The 18,699-nt window shown below is 50.9% G+C and overlaps 4 protein-coding genes across 4 annotated transcripts; all 4 read right to left on the bottom strand.

The window, feature by feature from the left end:
* J7337_008509 (uncharacterized protein) lies at nt 1-2,238 on the bottom strand (the record flags this gene model as incomplete). Its single annotated transcript, XM_044826126.1, has 6 exons — nt 1-689; nt 744-956; nt 1,010-1,082; nt 1,136-1,885; nt 1,939-2,099; nt 2,196-2,238. 6 exons carry the CDS (start codon nt 2,236-2,238, stop codon nt 1-3), a joined length of 1,929 nt encoding a protein of 642 aa, XP_044679043.1.
* Nucleotides 2,239-3,666: 1,428 nt separating this feature from the next.
* ATG13 (autophagy protein 13) lies at nt 3,667-6,574 on the bottom strand (the record flags this gene model as incomplete). The annotated part of the gene is made up of 3 exons (XM_044826125.1): nt 3,667-6,135; nt 6,183-6,278; nt 6,347-6,574. 3 exons carry the CDS (start codon nt 6,572-6,574, stop codon nt 3,667-3,669), a joined length of 2,793 nt encoding a protein of 930 aa, XP_044679042.1.
* A 2,268-nt stretch (nt 6,575-8,842) lies between these two features.
* Nucleotides 8,843-13,672, bottom strand: J7337_008507 (uncharacterized protein; the record flags this gene model as incomplete). The annotated part of the gene is made up of 2 exons (XM_044826124.1): nt 8,843-12,962; nt 13,011-13,672. The coding sequence occupies 2 exons, from the start codon at nt 13,670-13,672 to the stop codon at nt 8,843-8,845; spliced, it is 4,782 nt and encodes a 1,593-aa protein (XP_044679041.1).
* A 1,334-nt stretch (nt 13,673-15,006) lies between these two features.
* Nucleotides 15,007-18,264, bottom strand: J7337_008506 (uncharacterized protein; the record flags this gene model as incomplete). Its single annotated transcript, XM_044826123.1, has 3 exons — nt 15,007-16,464; nt 16,591-17,109; nt 17,167-18,264. The coding sequence occupies 3 exons, from the start codon at nt 18,262-18,264 to the stop codon at nt 15,007-15,009; spliced, it is 3,075 nt and encodes a 1,024-aa protein (XP_044679040.1).
* Nucleotides 18,265-18,699: the final 435 nt, after the last annotated feature.

Raw genomic sequence — 18,699 nt, 5'->3', positions numbered from 1 at the left:
TTAGTAGACTCCCCCGCTTTGATAGTAATTGTCGGGTGCAGGTGCTGAAGGACCATCTCCGGGTGGCACATAAGGCTTGTATTGAGTCTGACCACCAGCACCACCTTGACTGGGCAGACCATGACGAGCATCATATCCGCCGGCATTCCCAGGGTTCAGAGGGGGAGGTGTCATGACACTCTGAGGAGGAGGGGGAGCTGACCCTGTGGGCATGGGAGGGACTTGAGAAGGGTTGTAGCTCTGGTATTGTTGAGGTTGCTGCTGATGCGATGCATAAGGACCAGGAGGTGCTGCGCTGGCGTTCTCGTTGGGCTCCTCAGGAGAATACACCGAGCTTGAAAATGTGGCAGCCGAGGTCGGCTGGTGTGGGTTGTTGGTCGCTATAGGGGAATCGTAGACAGATGTAGCCAACTCTTGGGCTCCGTATGTGCTACCAGGTCGTCCTCCTGTAGGCGCTTGCGTGTAAGGGTTGTTGCTCTGAGATTGGTTGTAAGGATTGAAGTTGGGGCCTGGTGTTGAAGTATTGATAGGGGCTGGCTGTTTACCATTGGAAGGAGACTCGGTCCGGGTAGGGTAGGGCTGCGAACCAGCGGGCACTTCAGCTCCTGCTACATAGAAAGGTGCCGGTTGACCTTGAGGTTGATTCTGGAAGTTAGGGGGAGGAGACGATGCTTGATAAGGAGGTTGCTCTGTTAAAGAGTCAGAAAGAGGCCCTTCATTGCAAGGGCAAAGGGCTATCATACCTTGTGGGCCAGGAGTATAATATCTCGAGGGGTCCTGAGGAGCTGCTCCCTGAGGAGGATATCCGCCAGCTTGAGGATAGCCCTGACCGGGACCCGGTCGCATTGCGTATTGCTGGTAGCTGTGCTGAGGAGGATGGGCCATAGAAGACTCCAACAGAGCCTCGTAGTCCCTTCTAGCTTTGATAAACTTTTCGTTCAGCTGTGTAAAGTCATCTGAGAGATGGATATTAGCATCATATCCAGTCTTGGGGGCGTTCAATGCTAACCCTTCTTCTGAGAGTACTTCTCGATCAGCTTGATAAGCTTGGGTCGAATCGCAAGAGTCTGGTGGTAAAGCTTCTGCAGGACCTGTTAGCATACTGAAAACACTTTGCATCATACTGGGTGCTTACGGAAATCTCCTCGTTATCTTCCTCTCGGGGCGCTGTGTTGGAAGTGCTCAACAATGTGAGGAGCTTCTCAACGTTCTTGATCTCAGCGAACACCTCGGCCTCCATCTGAGCCTCGCGCTGTAACTCATCCGGTGTGGGATCGGTAAGCTTTTCGACATAGTTGAGCGGGAAGATGCCAGTCTTGCCCCTGAGAGAGCCTCGCCACCAGTCCTTGTATACGCTCTCGAGAACAGCAATAACATCGCCTTTCTTGAATTCCAGCTCTCCGGGCTCAGAAGGAGCGAAGTCGAAGAGCGCGCGTACCCGGCTCACCGTGGCCGCTGTAGTTCCAGCCGGCGCAGCAGGAGCTGGGCTCTCTGTCTGGCCACTAGGACCGGCTTGTGCGCCTGGACTGCTTGCAGCAGTCTTCTTGCGCTCCTCCTCCTGCAGACTCAACTTGAGGGCCATCTGCAATTCATCCTCTTCCTTCTGGCGATCGAGCTCGGTAAGGCCCTGCTTTTGAGGAGCACTTGGGGGCTGAATGTTCGGGTTGCTTCGTGTGGCACGGTTGTAGGCATCGCTCATGATGCCCAGTTCAGGATCGCTGCTGAACATCTCGGACCAGCTCTTCATATGCTCAATGATTTTAGACTTGACTTGTGTGTGGGTATTGCGGTCGTTGGTGAGACGGAGGAGGGCATCTGTAAAGGCACGGCTAGAAAGTTCGCGGTGTATATTCTTCCCACAGTTTTGGGCGAGGGCATGCGCAAGCTGATTGAGTTAGTAAAACAAGGCTTCACAAGACGGCGTGGTATTCAACATACCTCAAGAGTGTAGAGCTGGACATTGGCGTTGCGATGCGCAAGGCGCCTGATGATGCTTTGGACAGCTTCCTTGGGGCCATTTGGGTCGTTGCCTACTTTGTCACAGACCTCGATAATGGCGCCCCAATCCTCAGACGTGAGGTTCTCGTCGGTGGCCTTGGCTAAATCCGTGTTAGTCGCAAGAAAGCGCAGATCGAGACGAGAGCAAGTTGTTGGGATTCTCTTGTCCGACCCGAATAGAGCGGGGCGCTACATACTGACGACCTCATCATAAGGGCCTGCTGCTGAGGCTCGGAACATGGTGGTTGGTGATTTGACTCGGGGTATCAGTTATTGGCGGGGATGGAGTGAATACGAGAGAGGCGCGGGGATGAATTCGTCGGCCGAGAGCCTTGGATATGTAATGCGGATATCCACCGTATATAGAAGAAGAGTCTCGACGAAAGCGACGATGTTGCTGTTTGGTGGTGGAAGAAGAAGGCTAGTGATAACGATGCGAGATGAAGGTCCCGTACCAAGACCCTGGGTTACGTCGTCGGCGGTCGCACTCTCCACACAGGCACGTCACTTATTACTCTCAGACAGAGGGTGGTAAGTTGAGAAAGCGTCGTAGGCGTTTGGTGTTGTCTTGAGGACGAGAATATAGTGAATGGGTCGAGTGTGAGGAACAAAACGAACTACCTTGCCTAAGGTAGGTAATAAGGAGGTGCCTAGTAAATAAAGTAACTTAAAGAGTTTGTAGGTAGCAAGTGTTTAAACAGAACAGGCTTCCAGCTTCGCTTACCTTTGGCTCGCTCTGATGACGAACGAGCGGCGAGCGAACCGAAGCAAGTACATAGCGGGGCTGAGCTACCTCCCCAGAAGGACAAGCTCCCTGGTCAATGTGGCTTGAGGACCACGAGTGCGCCACACCAAACTTGATCCAGGAGTATTTCACCTACATTAGTACTACCTATACCTAAGTTCACAGCCAACTTGGGTATAGTCGATCAGGCTTGATTCCATTTTTACTATCCGTACGGAGAAGTATCATTGACAGTCTGACATCGGCGAGCTTCTATCGAGATCTGCCATGCATCTAATCAGGGCGCTTAATGGGCTGAATCATGCTGCTTACGCTTCACCCGCAAAACCTAATACGAAATATGCTGCTTCTATCCGTTTTTCACGAAACAATTACTTTTGTTGCGGAGCCTTTAATTTATTCTAGCACCTACTCATCGTCAACTTCGTGACAAGTTGCGCGTCCCCCTCCCTTATCCCTTTGATGACGTCCTTAGGTGGCGTGGTCCTCAGATTGGGTATCATCGGAGTCACAAACAGCCACGCTTCACACCAAGAGCAAACATAGGTAACCTTGGCATATATATCCCATACATAATGTAAATAATATTCGGTAGCCCGCCTTATGAGAAGGATGCCGCTTGCTAACGCTACAGTCGACGCTGCTTTGAATCGTATCAACCTATGAATAATGTATACGAGTCCATATACGCCGCTTCCATCCATCCATCCGTCCATACATACATACATACATACATAAATAAATAATAAATAACCTGGCAATCTACTGTATCACGCATCCAATGCGCCATCCTGCCTGCTACTCCACTGCCTTGAAACATAACTCATGACTCCAATCAAGCTGGTGTGTCGTCGCTCTTACTTTACTGTTAGTCGATGTTGTATGTAATTTGTGTCCAAAATCCATATTCAGTTATGTCATTCTCACCAACCCCGTCTTGAAGCACCACGGCTTTCATACCCTCCCTTGTCTGATGTAGCATTTGTTGCCCCATGGGTGCCGCTACGGGCCTCTTCGATGCTTCGCCGGCCCTGCGGATCCATTTCTGACAGGTCAAAGACCAGAGGCTCCTCGTTAATCGAGTCATCGTCACCCCGAACCTGCCTGGTGATAGATCCAGTAAAGCTTCCACGGGATGAGTGCGGCGGTGTCTGCTTATGTGAAGCCATACCCATATATCGCCTTCTACCAAAAGGTGAGCTAGACGCTGCCGTCGGTATCAGTCCCTCAGGAGGGTTCTCTTCTGACAGACCGCGCTGCATCAGCCCTGGCGTGTCAGAGGTCTCGATTTCAGCTGCTGGTTTGAGTTCATCCGATCCCCTTTGAGTTGACCCTCCCTCGAGCTGCATCTGCCTACCTAACAAGATGCTTAGAGTAGGTGGCTCTCTATCATCAGCACCTAAGCTGATAGATCGGTGCGCAAAGGCAGAGTCCGGCTCATCTTCATCCGCCATCGACCGATTGTGGAGTGCAACAGAGCTCGCCCTTCGCTCATACGTGGCCAGCCGAGGGGACAAGGGAATGTCGATGGCTGTCGTTCCATCTTGTGTAATCGTATTCTCCCTGATCGTTCCTGGTGCAGGGTTGTTATCAGATGTTCGCCCCTGACGCGAAGTAATTCGTCCTTGGCCAGTGTAATCAATAATCGAGTTCTCGCTCAATCTTGAAGGGATTGCTGGCGTGTGGGGTGTATGAGGGGACAGTGGCTTCCCAGGAGACGACGAAGCAGACACAGAAGCTGGTGCAGTCATCCCAGGCACACTCGTCAATTGTCGACTGGATGAGCTCGACGACCTCTGCATTTGTACAGACGATGTCATCGAATCCGTGAGCGCGTTATTAGAGTCCTTCATCTGATGGAAGCGCGATAGTTGCGCCACAGTCTTGTTAGTTGCTGATTCACCTTTCTTTGAGGGACCAAAGCTCTTCAGGGTCTTTTTACTGTCCAGTGCGCTGATGAAGTCTGAGAGATGTTTATGGTCGTTCTGGAGCGAGTCTGAGCTGGTTCCTGCAATCTCATCCAGGAGGTCAGATCCTGGTTGTGCCACCGATGAGGCCAAACTCTGCCTGCCACTACTGCCCTGTTCGTCATCGCCAGCTCTGCTGGCTCCTCCAAAGGATAGACGACCACGGCGATGTGTGAAGCTGCTACTGTAGCGACTAGTCGATGCTGGTCGCGGGGAGCTGGCGACAGCAGGGTCTGTAGATGCCGGAGGAGGAGGACCACCGCGTAGGGAAGCTGGCATACCAGCAGTAAGAGATGTTCGGTTTCCTGCTTGCTTAAGGGAAGGAATACCTGGACGAGCCGACGTCTGAGGAGAAGCCGGCTCGGGATCAATCTGCCTCGGGACAGGCGAGCCCGAGAGCGAGCCCGCCTTGAAAGGCTGAAAAGATACCGAAGGACGTCGGCTTGAGCCCTCGGTCGTTCGCAGAGGGGGTCGTGTGGCACTTTGGCGTACGGGCAAAGAGCTTGGACCACCCACACCAATCTGTGCTGGCAGAGACTCTGGGGGTGAGCTTGTATCGGAGCCTGGTGGTCGCACCGATCTCAGAGCCGAGATCGGGCTGGTCCCCATTGGGACATTGGTGTGGAACGTGGAAAGACTTCCATATGCCTGCTGCATATCACTCAAGTTTGGACGGGAGCGGTTGTCACGCAGCGACCCTGCCTCCGTCGTCTGCGCTCTTGAGTGGTCATTCAGCGGTGGAATGGAAGGTCGGAAAAAGTTCTCGTCCACTCCCATGAAACGAGAACTCAGTAGAGCCTCAGAGTCATCCACGCGGAAGTTGCAATCATTGCGATAGGTGACAGTAGTGCTTAGTCGTCCAACAGGCACCTCTAAATCGCCAAACATGTACTCCGTCACGGGGTCTGGTCTGCCATCAATGGGCAGACGCAGCTGATCATTACGTGAGCGATCAGACTGAGATAAACGTACTCGGCATCGTGGAATAAGCGCTGGGTGTGAGTTCTTGGCAGGACCCTGGCTGGCAAACTTCCATGCTGGAAGAAGGCGAGTGGTGATGAAAAGAGACCGGAAGAAGACAATGGCCTTCTTGTAGATGGTGGGTAGGATCGGGCCAAAGTCCGTGGGTATTACGCCTGAGTACTTGAGCTCGACTCGCCACCTCTCAATGATAACCTCATTGTTTCTCCGGGATGCGCCGGATGAGCTGTCGGTAGAGGAACCAGATGAGTTCAGCTGTTCCATCACATCCCATCTCTTTCCAGCCTCATCAACGATGACTAGACTCTGGCTGTCTTTTAATCGAGAAGTATCCAGATAGACCTCGATAACCATTGGAGGAGGGGGGTTATCGAAGCTACCGCAAGTCTTCCAGATCTTGAGCTCATCTCGAAAGTCATCAATCTCATCCGTCTCGATTTGGAACTACCGGAAGATTAGCGACTGAGTGTGCAAACAGGCTGCAAACCTACCCATTTGTTGGGTTTCCGTCCACCGTTGGCCCCGCGCGCTGGCTTGGATTTGATGCGTGAGTCGAGGACGAGTACGGCTGCCTTTGCATAGAAGTTCTGCATGGGAGAGTAATTGTTAGCAACGGGACTTGACCAACGTATTCATGTATCCCAGCCATTAATACCTGGACTATTTGATCAAGCTTCCTGATCGAATCGGCTGGAGGCGCCAGTGTCGGCACATCTCCAATAGTTGGTGAGCTGGGTGTGTCTCTACCAGCAACATTGGAGCCGGCTCGAGGCCGGGAGCCCAATGCAGCATCTCTGGTGCTGTTGGATCGAGATGGAATGGATGGATGGTGCGTTGCACCTGGGGATGACACCCGGGCTGGGCCACGGGGTTGTTGATGCATTGTTATCGGTTATCGTATATCGTATCGTGTCGTTTGCGCAAAGAAGAGGGTACGGGTCGTAATTGTTGGTTGATGGATGAATTGATCACGAACGTAAAGGGATCTTGATCGGCCACAAGACCTGCTCATCCATGGTTCATATCGTTCGAGGCAGGCAGTTCAGGTCCATAAGGGAGAACGGAGGACGGGGAATTTGAGATGGATCGGCAGTCGGCGGTGCTTGGGGTCGGGGGAGTGTGGAGGTAGAAGTGTAGGCAAAAGTGTAATAAAAAAAGGAAGAAAGAAAAGCAAAAGGCAGAAAGCTTGGGTCCAGGTTCAGGTTCAGGTTCAGGTCCAAGTCCAAGTCCAGGTAACTCCTTGCTGTCGGTCGGTGAGATGCAGATGCTAGATGCAGAGCTATGCAGGCAGTCAAACACAATCCGTCCAGGGTCGTTGTCGTTGTAATAGGTCTGAAGTGAGGTGTGAGAGAAGAGGGTCTAACACTGTACAGTATAGGCCAATCCGGTCGCACTAACAGAGCGCAGAGATGGTACAGGTACCGCGGTTTGCTTTGTGTAAGGCAAGGCAAGGTAAGGTACTTGTTTGTGTCCACGAATAGAGATTAAACAAGACGATAGGTCGCGGGTTGCTGCAGCTGGCCCAACTCTGAAATAGAAGCAAGTTTGGTTGTGTTTTTGAAATTCCAACGGCGATGGGATGAGAGGGAAAAGGTAATAACGTTTAGGTACTAACTTAGTAAACAGATAGAGACGGAGACGGAAGAGGTCACCACCAACGACCTCGTGATGGGATGGGCGACAGGGACTGGATTGGATAATAATGGGTTGTCGTCATCGGCTAGAGCCTCACGTCACAGTCACAGGGCTCATGGGCACGTACGTCTTGCGCCTGAGTCGAGTCAGCTCTTAGTTAAGTTAGTTGATCAACACCAAATGAGAATAATAAAATAAATAAAATGTTAGATTTGCCGCAACTTGTCTTGTTCATCTTCAACCTACTAACAATGAGCGAGTTTTCTAATCTAATCTATCTCGCTCATGTCTTGTGACCTCTTGTACAGGACAAGATAACGATCCGTCCATATTCATATCAATGCATCGGCCCATGCATGGACCTCAATCAAAACACCGGTAGTGGGCACCTCAAACATGGAGCCCTCTGGCCCTCCCCTCACTGAATTGGGGGGGGGGGGGGGGGGGGGGGGGGGGGGGGGGGGGGGGGGGGCTCGGATCGTACCCAACAGGGGATCTCAGTCAGTGCATTTTAGTGGATGATTTCGATAATCCCGGGGGCTTTAAGCGCCTCCATGGAAACCCACCTCCATTCATTTGCCCGGCCTGTCTGGCATAAGGTTACCCTAGGTACTCCAAGCCCAGAGTTTCCATGGATAAGTCCTACAGCACAGCTATCACGCTATTCAAGGGCCTTCAAAGGAAACAACATATGCAATGCATTGCCCCTGTTTAATTCACTGTCATTCCAGAACTTCTGCCATAAACCAGGCAGAAACATCCCTCATAACACCGTTCGTCTCTTCTGGTTGGCTCATGGTGGTTGTCACATCTAAGCACCAGTCATAGATGGGATGTTAACTCATGACACTCCGCTCCTCTCCCCGAGTCTTTTCCACGAACGAGATAAGCCGAAGGGCTTATCTTCAAGCTGAGAGGCGTTACTTGCTTGGCCGCAATGCTACTCTTCGTTATCGTAATGCTTCTGATTCTGACTCTGGTATGTAGTATCTGTAGCCTTCTCTATGCAGTCTAGCTTTGTAGATCCGGAACGTTTCACGCCTTTCATCGGACGATCTCCACATGTCCGCCCGAGCTCGATAATAATAAATGACTGTTCTCTCCCTTTGTGGGTGCACGCACTCTCACGGTAACCTTGAGAGTCACTCATGGCGAATTGGAGACTCACCTTGATGGAGTTACATAGCATATTATCACGTAATACAGAAAAAGAAAGAAGAAGAAAAAGGCCCAATTCGTCGAGTTGCTTCTCAAGGTTATCGCCATGTACCCTGCTGAAGCACATCACCCAACTAACATGTTTCACAGTTTATCAACATGTCTACAATTCCTCTATTCAAAGCTGGAGAGGGTCATATGTACGTTGTTCTTAGCAATTCCAGCCAAGAAGATCAAGTGAATAAGTACAACGAAACAAGTCCACCGACCATCCATCCACTCTATACCGTATACCGTGTGCCCAATGTCCCTTTGAGTCCTATGCTCCTCAAGGTCAAGACTCCCACTGCCGTATTCATCATGCAGCCTGGGACTTATTGCCACGTCCCTTGCCTCCCCTGCCCCGGCCACCACCGACTCCACCTCCACCTTGTCCGCCTCCCGATCCCCGAGTGTTTGTTTTGCTTGAGCCGGTAGTGCCTCCGCCTCTACTTCCGTTTACGCCGCTTTGCCCGCTGTTTGTAGCCGCTTCACCGGTGCCTGTGGCCTTACCACCTCGTCCTCGTCGACCACCCCTTTTAGTTGCCTTGTTATCCTTGTCCTTCTCTCGGCCTTCTTTCTGCTTTCGCCTGGCCTCTTCCTCTTGTGTCCTTCTGCTCTCTTGGTCCCACCACTCCTGGAACGCTTGCTCTTGCTGAATCTCTTGTAGCGAACGCTTCGCAACCGCTTCCTTGACAGCCTCCTGCTCGCGCTTCTGCTGGCCAATGATATCAGCCATGCTGAATCCGAGCGTGGGCTCCGCTTTTGGTGCCGGTGTAATGTACGACTTGGAGTGTGGTACCAACGGCTTCTTAGGCTGCTGCTCTGTCGAGGGTCCTGCAACAATTGCGGGGGAGCTGTTGGTTCGACCCTGACCCGGGAACCTTGTGTCGGGTGACGCAGTACGCCGTGTCGCCGTCCTTGCTCGCGTTTCTGAAGCGACAAGAGGTTTTACGTTAGCAGATACCCCCTTCGGCATGTTGGTTTCCGCGGACATGGCCTCTTTCAGCGACGTCTTGGGTGCTGGACTTGCTGCCTTCCAAGGCGCTGGCCGCCCTCCTTCTGGAACACTCTCCCAAGGTACGTGGTTCGTCGATTCGTCCTTCGCTGCTGCTTCTGCTGCTGCCAATGCCTGAAGCTGCCTCTTCCGTTCTTTTTGCGATACTTTGGTCTGTGGCTTGTTTGCTGCAGCATCTTGCTTTCTCTGCGCTTGGAGCCCCGCAGTCAAAGCAGACGTAGACGCCTCAGACATGATATCTTTTAGATCCAACTTCGAAGTGGCTAATTTTGACGCTGACCAGGGAGCACCGGGCTTTGACATTCTACCGCCTGGCGTTTTTATGCTACCCCGTTCGGATGGCTGAGACTCGGGGGACATGGAAAATGCATGAGGAACTGGGCTGAGCGCAGAGCCTGCTAGTTCCTTGCCCTTTGATTCCCGCCATGCTTTGGGAAGCTGCGGCATGTCGTCTAGCTCCGGAGGCGAACGAAGATTTACAGCTTCATTCAGGGGCGATCGTGGTTTAGCAGATAAAGACCCATCTTCATCCTCCATATCAAAGATCATATCTGCTTGCGACTGTTTAGGCCGAAGACTGGGACTGAAAGGCTCATTCCGCCCACCTCTGGACTTGCGTCGAGTTGTCTCTGGAGTTTGGAGCGGACTGCCTTCATCTAGACTTCCCATTCGAGCCTTAAAGGATGATGATAATTTCTTCTCGTCATCCCGCTGAGATGCCTTGTAGGCCATCTCTTTGATCCTGGCCTGACGCTCCTCGTCGATATCAGCAGCCAGCTCGGGATGACTTCCATGAAGTAGTAGCTCTGCTCTCCCGCTCCGTACAAATGGGAACCGGGCAAGTTGATTGTCTCGGACCACTCCATCAAGCTCCAGCAAAAGGTCTTCATCCAAATCGTCAAGAAGGTGGTTCTCGAGCATGGATTCCAGTTGAAGACAGATGTATTCAAGACCAGTGTCCTTGAACTCCGTAACGGAGCAAGGGCTTATCTCGTTGAGCAAGTTCGATATGTTTCTTGTTGTCACAAACTTACCAATGAGACCTTGACAGACTTGGGACAATCTATCAAGCATCAGCTCATTTGCAGCACTCATCACGTCAAGCACTAGCTCCGAAAGCTCATCCAAATTAGACACTGAGACAGTATCAAAGAGCTCCTGTCCGATATCTGCATAGATAAAGGACATGACGTATTTGAATGTTTCAGGGTCGATGTGACTGAGGTCCACCCTGATCTTTTCCGCAGAATCCATGCCATCGCGGCGTCCAGCGAGCCACTGGCCTTGAGACCGCCCGTTGAACAATGCCTCAAAGAAAGGGCATCTTTGACACAATAGCTGGCTATGGGCCATGACGTCGTCTCCATCCAACTCAATGATAATATCGCCGTCATCAAAGAAAGAAGGATCGAGGATTGCTTGTCTGAAATCGCCGTCTAGGGACTCTTCCACGCCGGTCTGTAGTCGAACTGCCGCCTCCAGTTTTGGAAGGGCAAGATTTGTTGCAACTTTCATCAGCTCTGTCCTAACTTGCCGGAAACGGAACGCAAGTGGAGGTGCTTCGCGCGTGTATTTCCATACTGGAACGAATCTGTCCTGGTAGGCATGGACAACAACATTCAGAACAGTGTAAATGTCGACTTCGAACAACGTCAATAGGGCCTTGTCATCCACGACCTCGAGGCCGAAAGAGTCCGTGCTGAATACTGATCCATGCTCGCGTAACTCTGATAGTGCATGCCGTAACACCGGGCTTCTGCCAGCAAGAGCCCAACTGTGGACGGGAATTTTGATATCAGGAAAAGAGGAGGAACAGATTGCCATGTTCATTTCATCGTATCGGAAAGAGTTGGTTTCCAGCCAGCGACCCAAGTCTGTTTCGATGTCGGCTGACCGAAGGATTTCGTAGGGAACAGGATCTCGTTTCTCTCTGATAATGGCAGCTTCCCATGTTTTCCGAGAGCCTTTTGCTTCGAGGTGGTGTTGCGGGGTTTCAAAATCGTTTAGACAGAGTAGAGAACCAATATCGTCGCGAAGAGATTGCTCTTCAATCTCAATCTCTTCCGCCATGACTTTGCTATCCTTTCTGATAGCCGCAAAGGCGCCAAAAATGGAGCTTCTGACAGCAACACAGTTGGTGATGTATGGCACTCGCTGAAATTTGAAGTCTTTGCGCTTCGTGCCACTTGATCCAGAAAATCCAGTTAGTTTGCCCTTTGTACGCTTTACACGATTCCATACAGCCCCTGATTCTGTGCAGATGATGACCGATCCATGTTCCCCAACTCCGACAGATGCGACTCCGTCTTTGCGAGAGTCCCAGATACACTGTGGCTGTGTCAGGGCATTCTTGATCTTGACTGGATTCGTAGTTGACGCAGCAGACTGGCTTTGATCCCCATTGTCGTTCAAATGAAATGTGAAGAGATCACCGCGGGCAGTCACAGCAGCTATTGTCTCGCCACCCGCTGTGATATGGTCAATCTCCCTTCGACCGCCTGATTCATATCGTGTCATGGAGATGTTGTTCGCGAAGACATCGGGAAATGGGAACTTGACCAAATTATACCCATAGTGACTGAAGACCCAGACAGTATGGTTGGAAAGCAGACAAATGGTGGCTTTGTCAATGGCTGATACCATCTCGATGGGGGCGGCGAGAAGAGAAGCGGCGACTTTTCTGGGGGTATGCTGAATATCGAGTGACCTCGAATCAGCGTCCATTAGAGCCAGTTGCCCGACATTACGACCCCAGGTAAATAGTGAGTTTCCCGTATGGGCAACAGAATGGTTTGCAGACGCAGCAACCCCTAGGACAATTTCTTTCTTGATAGATCCAAAGACCTGGCGAGGAGTAAGGCTCATGGGTTCTTCGTCTGCCTTCATCGGTGGAGGCAGAGCATATCCCAGCTGTGAAGCAGAATTCAGGCCCCAGGTCCAGAGTTCTCCATTATCGACAACGGCCATGGTATGGTTCTGCCCAAGTGCCACTTGGTGTATCTTTTTGTCAATGAATGGGCCTTCAACAGGTACGAATCTGAACTGTGTGTTTTCATCTCCCAAACCAAGTCGGCCTCCACGGCCAACACCACAGACATACAGGTTTGAGACCGGGTCGGTTGTCAGAATAGCACTATGCAGTTTGGACATGGAGACGTCTTGGATAACGAGCGGCCGGTTCCGAACCAGGGTCGGAATCTCATTCAGTTTCAACGAAGAAGGGGCTTCCTCATCCTGCTCGTCCAAGTGTGAGTGGTATAATCGATGCACGAGTAGCTCGGGCCTGGACAAATGAATGCGATCAGGATACTGGCGATCGTCCTCATCGCCTACTCCAAGAGAAACGTTCTTGTTGCTGCCAAAAACAAAGAGTTCATCACCATCAATCGAGCTCCGCAATCCGTGCGAGGTTTTTACCATACTGTAGCAAGAATCAGCCAAAGGTCCGTCTGTTTCCCAAACCACCTACTGATGTAAACCATCACCTCCACTATCGACGCTATCAGCGTCACTATCAGAATTGCTCCCATTTTCCAGGCTCTTCAGAGACCTTGCGGCGATCGTCGAGTTGTAGACGTCAAAAGGACTGTTTCCCTCGTGGTCTTTCGTCTTGATCAGGAGTCCGACTTTATGAACGGCGTTCAGATTATGGCTCGTCAAGTCCACCCGTTCCTTTTCCAACAACAGTCGCGCAATCGAAACATTTCCAGCGTATAAGGATCGATGGAGGGCATTCCAACCACTCTCGGGGTCTTGGACGTAGAGATCTATGGCAGGGTGTTCGATAAGAGCCTGGACAAACTGGTGGGCGTTCGGGTCGGTCGATGAGGCAGCGCGAAGTAGAACTGTCAATCCAGCATGGTCGCGGCTGTTGACTTCGGTTCGTCCAAGATGTGTATTGCCGTCCTTCGATTTCCCAGGTGTCTGCGGATGGCCAGAAACTCGTCGCTGCTTATTCGCCGGTCGTGGGGAAGTCCCTGGAAGACCAGAGCTTCCACCGAAGAGTGCGCCAGTTCCCCCTATTGCAGGGCTCTTCGATAACGACTGGGCATTGTAGCTGGTTGGGGCCAGCAGACGCCGAAACCGGTCGACATCGTTTTCCCAGTAGGATTTCCACAATAAGTGACTCATGGGCAGGGGGCGAGAGAACTCTCCTGGGCGCGAAAGGCACCTCGCTGTGACGCTCGTTGGGTCACGGCCTGTTTAAAGGTGCAATTTGAAGCGCAGGAGAGCTTGGGAGGATGACAAGCCCAGGTAAAGTTGCGCAGAAGTTGAGGTTGCTGGCGCAAAGATTGCGACGGTTGCTTGTGATTGGTGTAGGTAGGTTGCCACCCAGCGCGTGTTCGACCGGTTAATAGGGAGAGCGTAAAGGGGCACTGGTCGTTTTGGGTCTTCGGATGAAGGGCAATTTTTGTTGAGAGTTGTCTTCTGTAGCGTAACAGATGCAGGGACACTTTTCTTTATTCAGAAGATGAAAGGAATGGGATTTGTCAGATCGGGATGGTCAAGAGGCGATGCCATTAATGACCTTGAGATTCGATAGCGAGGGGCCCCGCCAGCCAATTGTGCGCGTCAGCAAGTGCATTCAGCATGGTGCCCCAAAAACGTGCCCCAATCGCAACCCTGGTTAGCAGCTAGGGGAGACGGGGCGTCAAAAGAGACCCCGTAATAGCGAAAGCCTGATACTTGATTCTTATAAGTTCTAAGCATCCATTGTCAATTAGAAGATGATCCCATTTCTCAAGGTGTTATACCTTACCAGTATTGCTATTATGTACCAAATCTCCTACTATTATAATAGTATTCTGTGATGATATCTTATATAAAAGTCACAAACGTATTCCCTCTTTTCTGTCACCGTTGTATCCATCGATGGAGAACCTACCCCGCCATCCAGAAACTCCCCTCCATGAATTGCGGACTGAGGTTGAACCAATAACGGATCTCTTTTCCAAGGTGTGCAACTCTGAAGCTCTGAAACTTAGTCTTGCGCTTCACCACATGCTTCTAATTGGAGTTTCTCATTTGTCGCTTTCGAGATTTGTAGGAAGCATTTACGTCACGTTCTCCAAGGACCCTACCAGGCCGCATCATGCAGCGATTAGATAAGTTGCGGACAACATGCATCTATTCAAGTCATGATACTCGCATCTTTACCCTGTAGAAATTTTCGCGGTTATATAAGCCTTGCAAGCCACGTTTTGAGGCAATTTTGGGGTATTTATTAGCAATTATCTGTGAGGGAAAACTATCCTCTCAATATGAGATACGTATAGTGTCAATCTGGGTACCTACTTTGCGTCTCGATTTCCGAATATGTCTCCTCCCCCCGCCCGGACCTTGAACTTAACTCCGCTGCCAAAACATATCATGGTAACCTTACCTCAGTTCCAATGATCTCTCCCATTTCAAAAGCAAATGATTCCCGAGATTCTGTGCCTCCTTTAGCCCGCAAATAGCAAAATCTAAGTCATGACAAACTCCTCTTGAGGCTGCTCCTCCAGAGACTCCTCCTCTAGGTCCATCATTTCAGCACCGTCATCGTCACCATCACCGTCAGGGCGGCGTGGCCGCTTGGGAACACTTCCCAAGACTCGGAAGCCTTCGTCCTCATCATCGCCATCATTCTCGTCATCATCATCCACGCTGATAAAACTCCATTCTCGCTTGGAACCTGAAGAACAGCTGCTCGAGCTCAAGCATGAAGACGGAGCAGGAGAAGAGAATGGCATCTCCATAGGTTCAGTGAGGTCAATTGGCGATTCACGATCTCCTGCTTGAGGGTTCAGAACCTCATAGGGGGTAGGGCTCACAAACAAGCTACTGTCAGCGCTGGCCTCCCTCGCCGGCGTTATTTCAGCCTGGTCAGCGAGAACTGGAGGGGTTGCCCTGGGAGGAGACGGCGTTTCAACCTTGGTGGTGAACTCAGGTCGATGTTCTCGTGGGGGGCTCCGAACGAACAGAGAGGTAGACCGGTCTCTTCCATACTGGGACCCGTCATCGTCCTCATCGTCGCTCATTAAGTCGATGGTTTGCCCATTATCTGACCATACCTCTTTCTTCTGTTCTTGTTCAGACTCGGGATCAGACCGATTATCAGATAAGGTATCGGACCTTCCTGCTACCAGCTCATCGGCCGGGCTATCATCTCGCTCACGGCGGTAGTCATCTGCAGCAAGAAGTTGATGATAGAAGCGGGCATCTGCGCCGCTATCACTACCGCCGCTGCCACCATCATCATCGTCATCACCGTCACTGCCATCATCGTCAGTGTCTCCCCCCATCTCTTCATCAGAATTTCCGTCGCTGGCATCGCCATCGGATTCATTCTCAGAGCTATCAGTCTGATCCAAGGCGGCCTGCAGCTGGGGGTACATATCAGGAGGTGGTGACAAGAGACCCATTCGCTGAGGCGCTGGGTTGACGATTTCCTCAAGCTGCCTAGCGAGTTCGACGGAAGGCTGGATCAACAATGGAGCTAGGTACCGAAGCTGGGAGAAGTGTTCATCATTTGCAGACTTTTCCCTGCGTACAGACTCATTGATATCACGGACAAAAGTCCAGTCACGAACTGGCATTTTCGGGGGCTGTCGTCGCGATTCGTCATAGTCGAAGAAGGTCATTTCCCGAACTCCACGAAGGCAGTATAGATAATCAACACCCTGTAACGTACGCAACGCGCGGAAGCGGCGGAAGTTAGGCTGATTTCTCGTCTTTTGTGCCAAGAACCGAACGATCTGAGGCGGCTCATGCTTACGTCGCATATACTGCCTGGAGGACTCGGGCAGATGAATAGCAACTGTCTTTAGTCGACAGGCCTCGGGCAGATAGGCGAGATCATGAGTTCGTCGAGATACGTACTTGCCCTTTTGGTCAATCATGTACGTGAGCTTCTGTGAGCCCATCCATAACAGCTCGATATACTGCAAATGTTGGAGTTTGCATCCGATTCTGTTCGCAAAGCGACCCTACTCGCCGATAGAAGAGAAAGCGAATGTGTTTGCTCCATAGAACAGGCTCCCACCTATCATGTTCCACTCCTTGCATACCAGAAGAGGGGCAAGGAGTTTCTGAGGATGAATTGTTCCAAATGTGAGAGAAACTCTCTGTCGCCCAATGTGGAAGCGATGCAATAGCGATATTTTACCGTTGCAGTTCCGGTTAGGGGAGGCTGGCTCGAAGAATGGGTCCAAACGAGAGATAGCGTGAATGATATTCCCATCAAAAACAAGAGCATACCGAAGGATTTTGGTGATTATCTTCTGTCGATCTTTGGTTGGAAGAATGTCGAAGTTGAACGGGCCGGTATCTTCTTGGGTTTGTGGGCATTCGCGTCGGCAATATGGCTCAGGAGTACAAACTTCACCCTCTCCTGTGATAACCCTCTCTTCCTCTTGGAGGGGCGGTGCACACAGAGTGAGGTAAGGGTGTGTCCTGAGTGGCGTGGACTTGCCGAAAACTGAAGGCATATTCTCTTCCTGGCAAGCGAGCTTGTGAATCTGTCCCCAATTCTCATAGTCACGATGACGACCATGAGTGATCCAATACGTGTAAGCAGATGGCCATAACTATTAATTGTTAGCAATTCTGAAGACTAAAGCCTCCTCATAGTGATAAGTACATACACGTTCTGTCTTTCGGGCTTTCGCTGGTGCGCCCCGCCACTCACGAAAATACCTTCGGACTTCTGGCGGCAGTCTCTCCAGCTTCTCCTCGGGCAGAGATGCCTCCATATCCTCATTGTTCAGCTGAATAGGGTCGGGGAAATCGACCAATTCTACTGGGGGCACAAGACGTCGGAGTTCCTCGTTCTCCGAAACAAGTCTTATATTCTGCTGAATGTTTACTTCATTGGCAGCATAGAACTCTCTTACTGCTTCTTCCATTATGCCCACAAGCTCTTTTAGGCTCCTGATTTCACGATTCCGGTCAGTGACCCGTTTCCTGTTGCCCTTCTTGCATTCTCTCAACTCTTCTCTCTTTTTGAGGAATCGGTTTCGATAATTTGCAAATTCGCGAGCAACCCTATCCCAAAGGGGATGACATGTGTTGAGACATTGTCCATTCCATTCTGGCGATTCGATACTTTCTTCTTCTAGGACCTGAGGTAAATCAGCGTTCGGGTTCTTATGTCCGTGCTCCACGTTGCCTTCTTCATCGTCACGATTGATGGGATGATTGTCGACATCTTCGTCATTTGGATCTGCTTCATCGTCTGAACTGTCATCGCCAGAATCATCGCCACCAGGACTTCCTCCGGTAGGAGCCCCTTGGTTATGGTGGTTTGCCTGACTTTGATCGTCGGTGTCGTCGTCGTCATCCTCATCATCGTCATGATGATTGTCGGCATCTTCTGACTCGTCAGATTCGCTACCTGGGTCAACGGGCGATGGTGGGGATGGGGGTCCTCTATGTCCACCGTCACCGCCATCACCACCATTGCTGATTTCACCGTCGTCGTCGTCACTGAAGAAGAGGCTTCCCTCGGCTTCAGGAGTTTGTTGGCCATTGTCACTGTTTTCCTCTTCGCTGTCGGTGTCCATAGGGCTACTAGGCCGGTATATGATGTGCGAGATCGGCTCCCCATGTACATCTAGTCCAATCAAGATATCCTCTTGGTCAGGGGCATCATTATGATGCCCATCAATGTCTGGATGAGAATTATCGTCCTCTGTCAGGTCAATAAACTCCGCATCGGAGCCACTCGAGCTCCCGTCTGACATATTAATGAAGTGTAGACTACAGGACGGAGTAAAAGGGGAGATCGTATTGATATAACTTGAGAGTAGGGAAGAGAGGGAACTGAAGGTTGTGAAGAAGAGGTGAAGAGATGAAGATGAGGACTGAAGGAGGAAGAGTAGCCTTTTATAGATAAGACTGCAAGGGTGGGTGAATCACCGTAACGGAAGGCTTCAGAGAATATGAAGAGTATTAGAAGAGTTTAGAAGAGGGAAGCTTGAGATTTTGAAGTGCACCGTCGAAGTTACGGCGTGGCAGAAGGAAGTTGAAGTTGTGGATGAAGAAGAGAAGGAGATATTGAAGTTGTTTACCTGAAGTTCAAGAAAGAAAGAAAGGAAGGAAGAAATGCAATAGGTAATTAAAAGGAATAGAGAAGTGAGAGGGAGTTTTGTAGTGGGGAGAGGCAGAGGTGTTGTAGT

Source organism: Fusarium musae, chromosome 6 (assembly GCF_019915245.1).
Source record: "Fusarium musae strain F31 chromosome 6, whole genome shotgun sequence".
In the NCBI taxonomy this organism is placed as follows: Eukaryota; Fungi; Ascomycota; class Sordariomycetes; order Hypocreales; family Nectriaceae; genus Fusarium; species Fusarium musae.
Note: the sequence above shows the minus strand (reverse complement) of the source record. Positions and strands in the feature narration are given on the sequence as shown.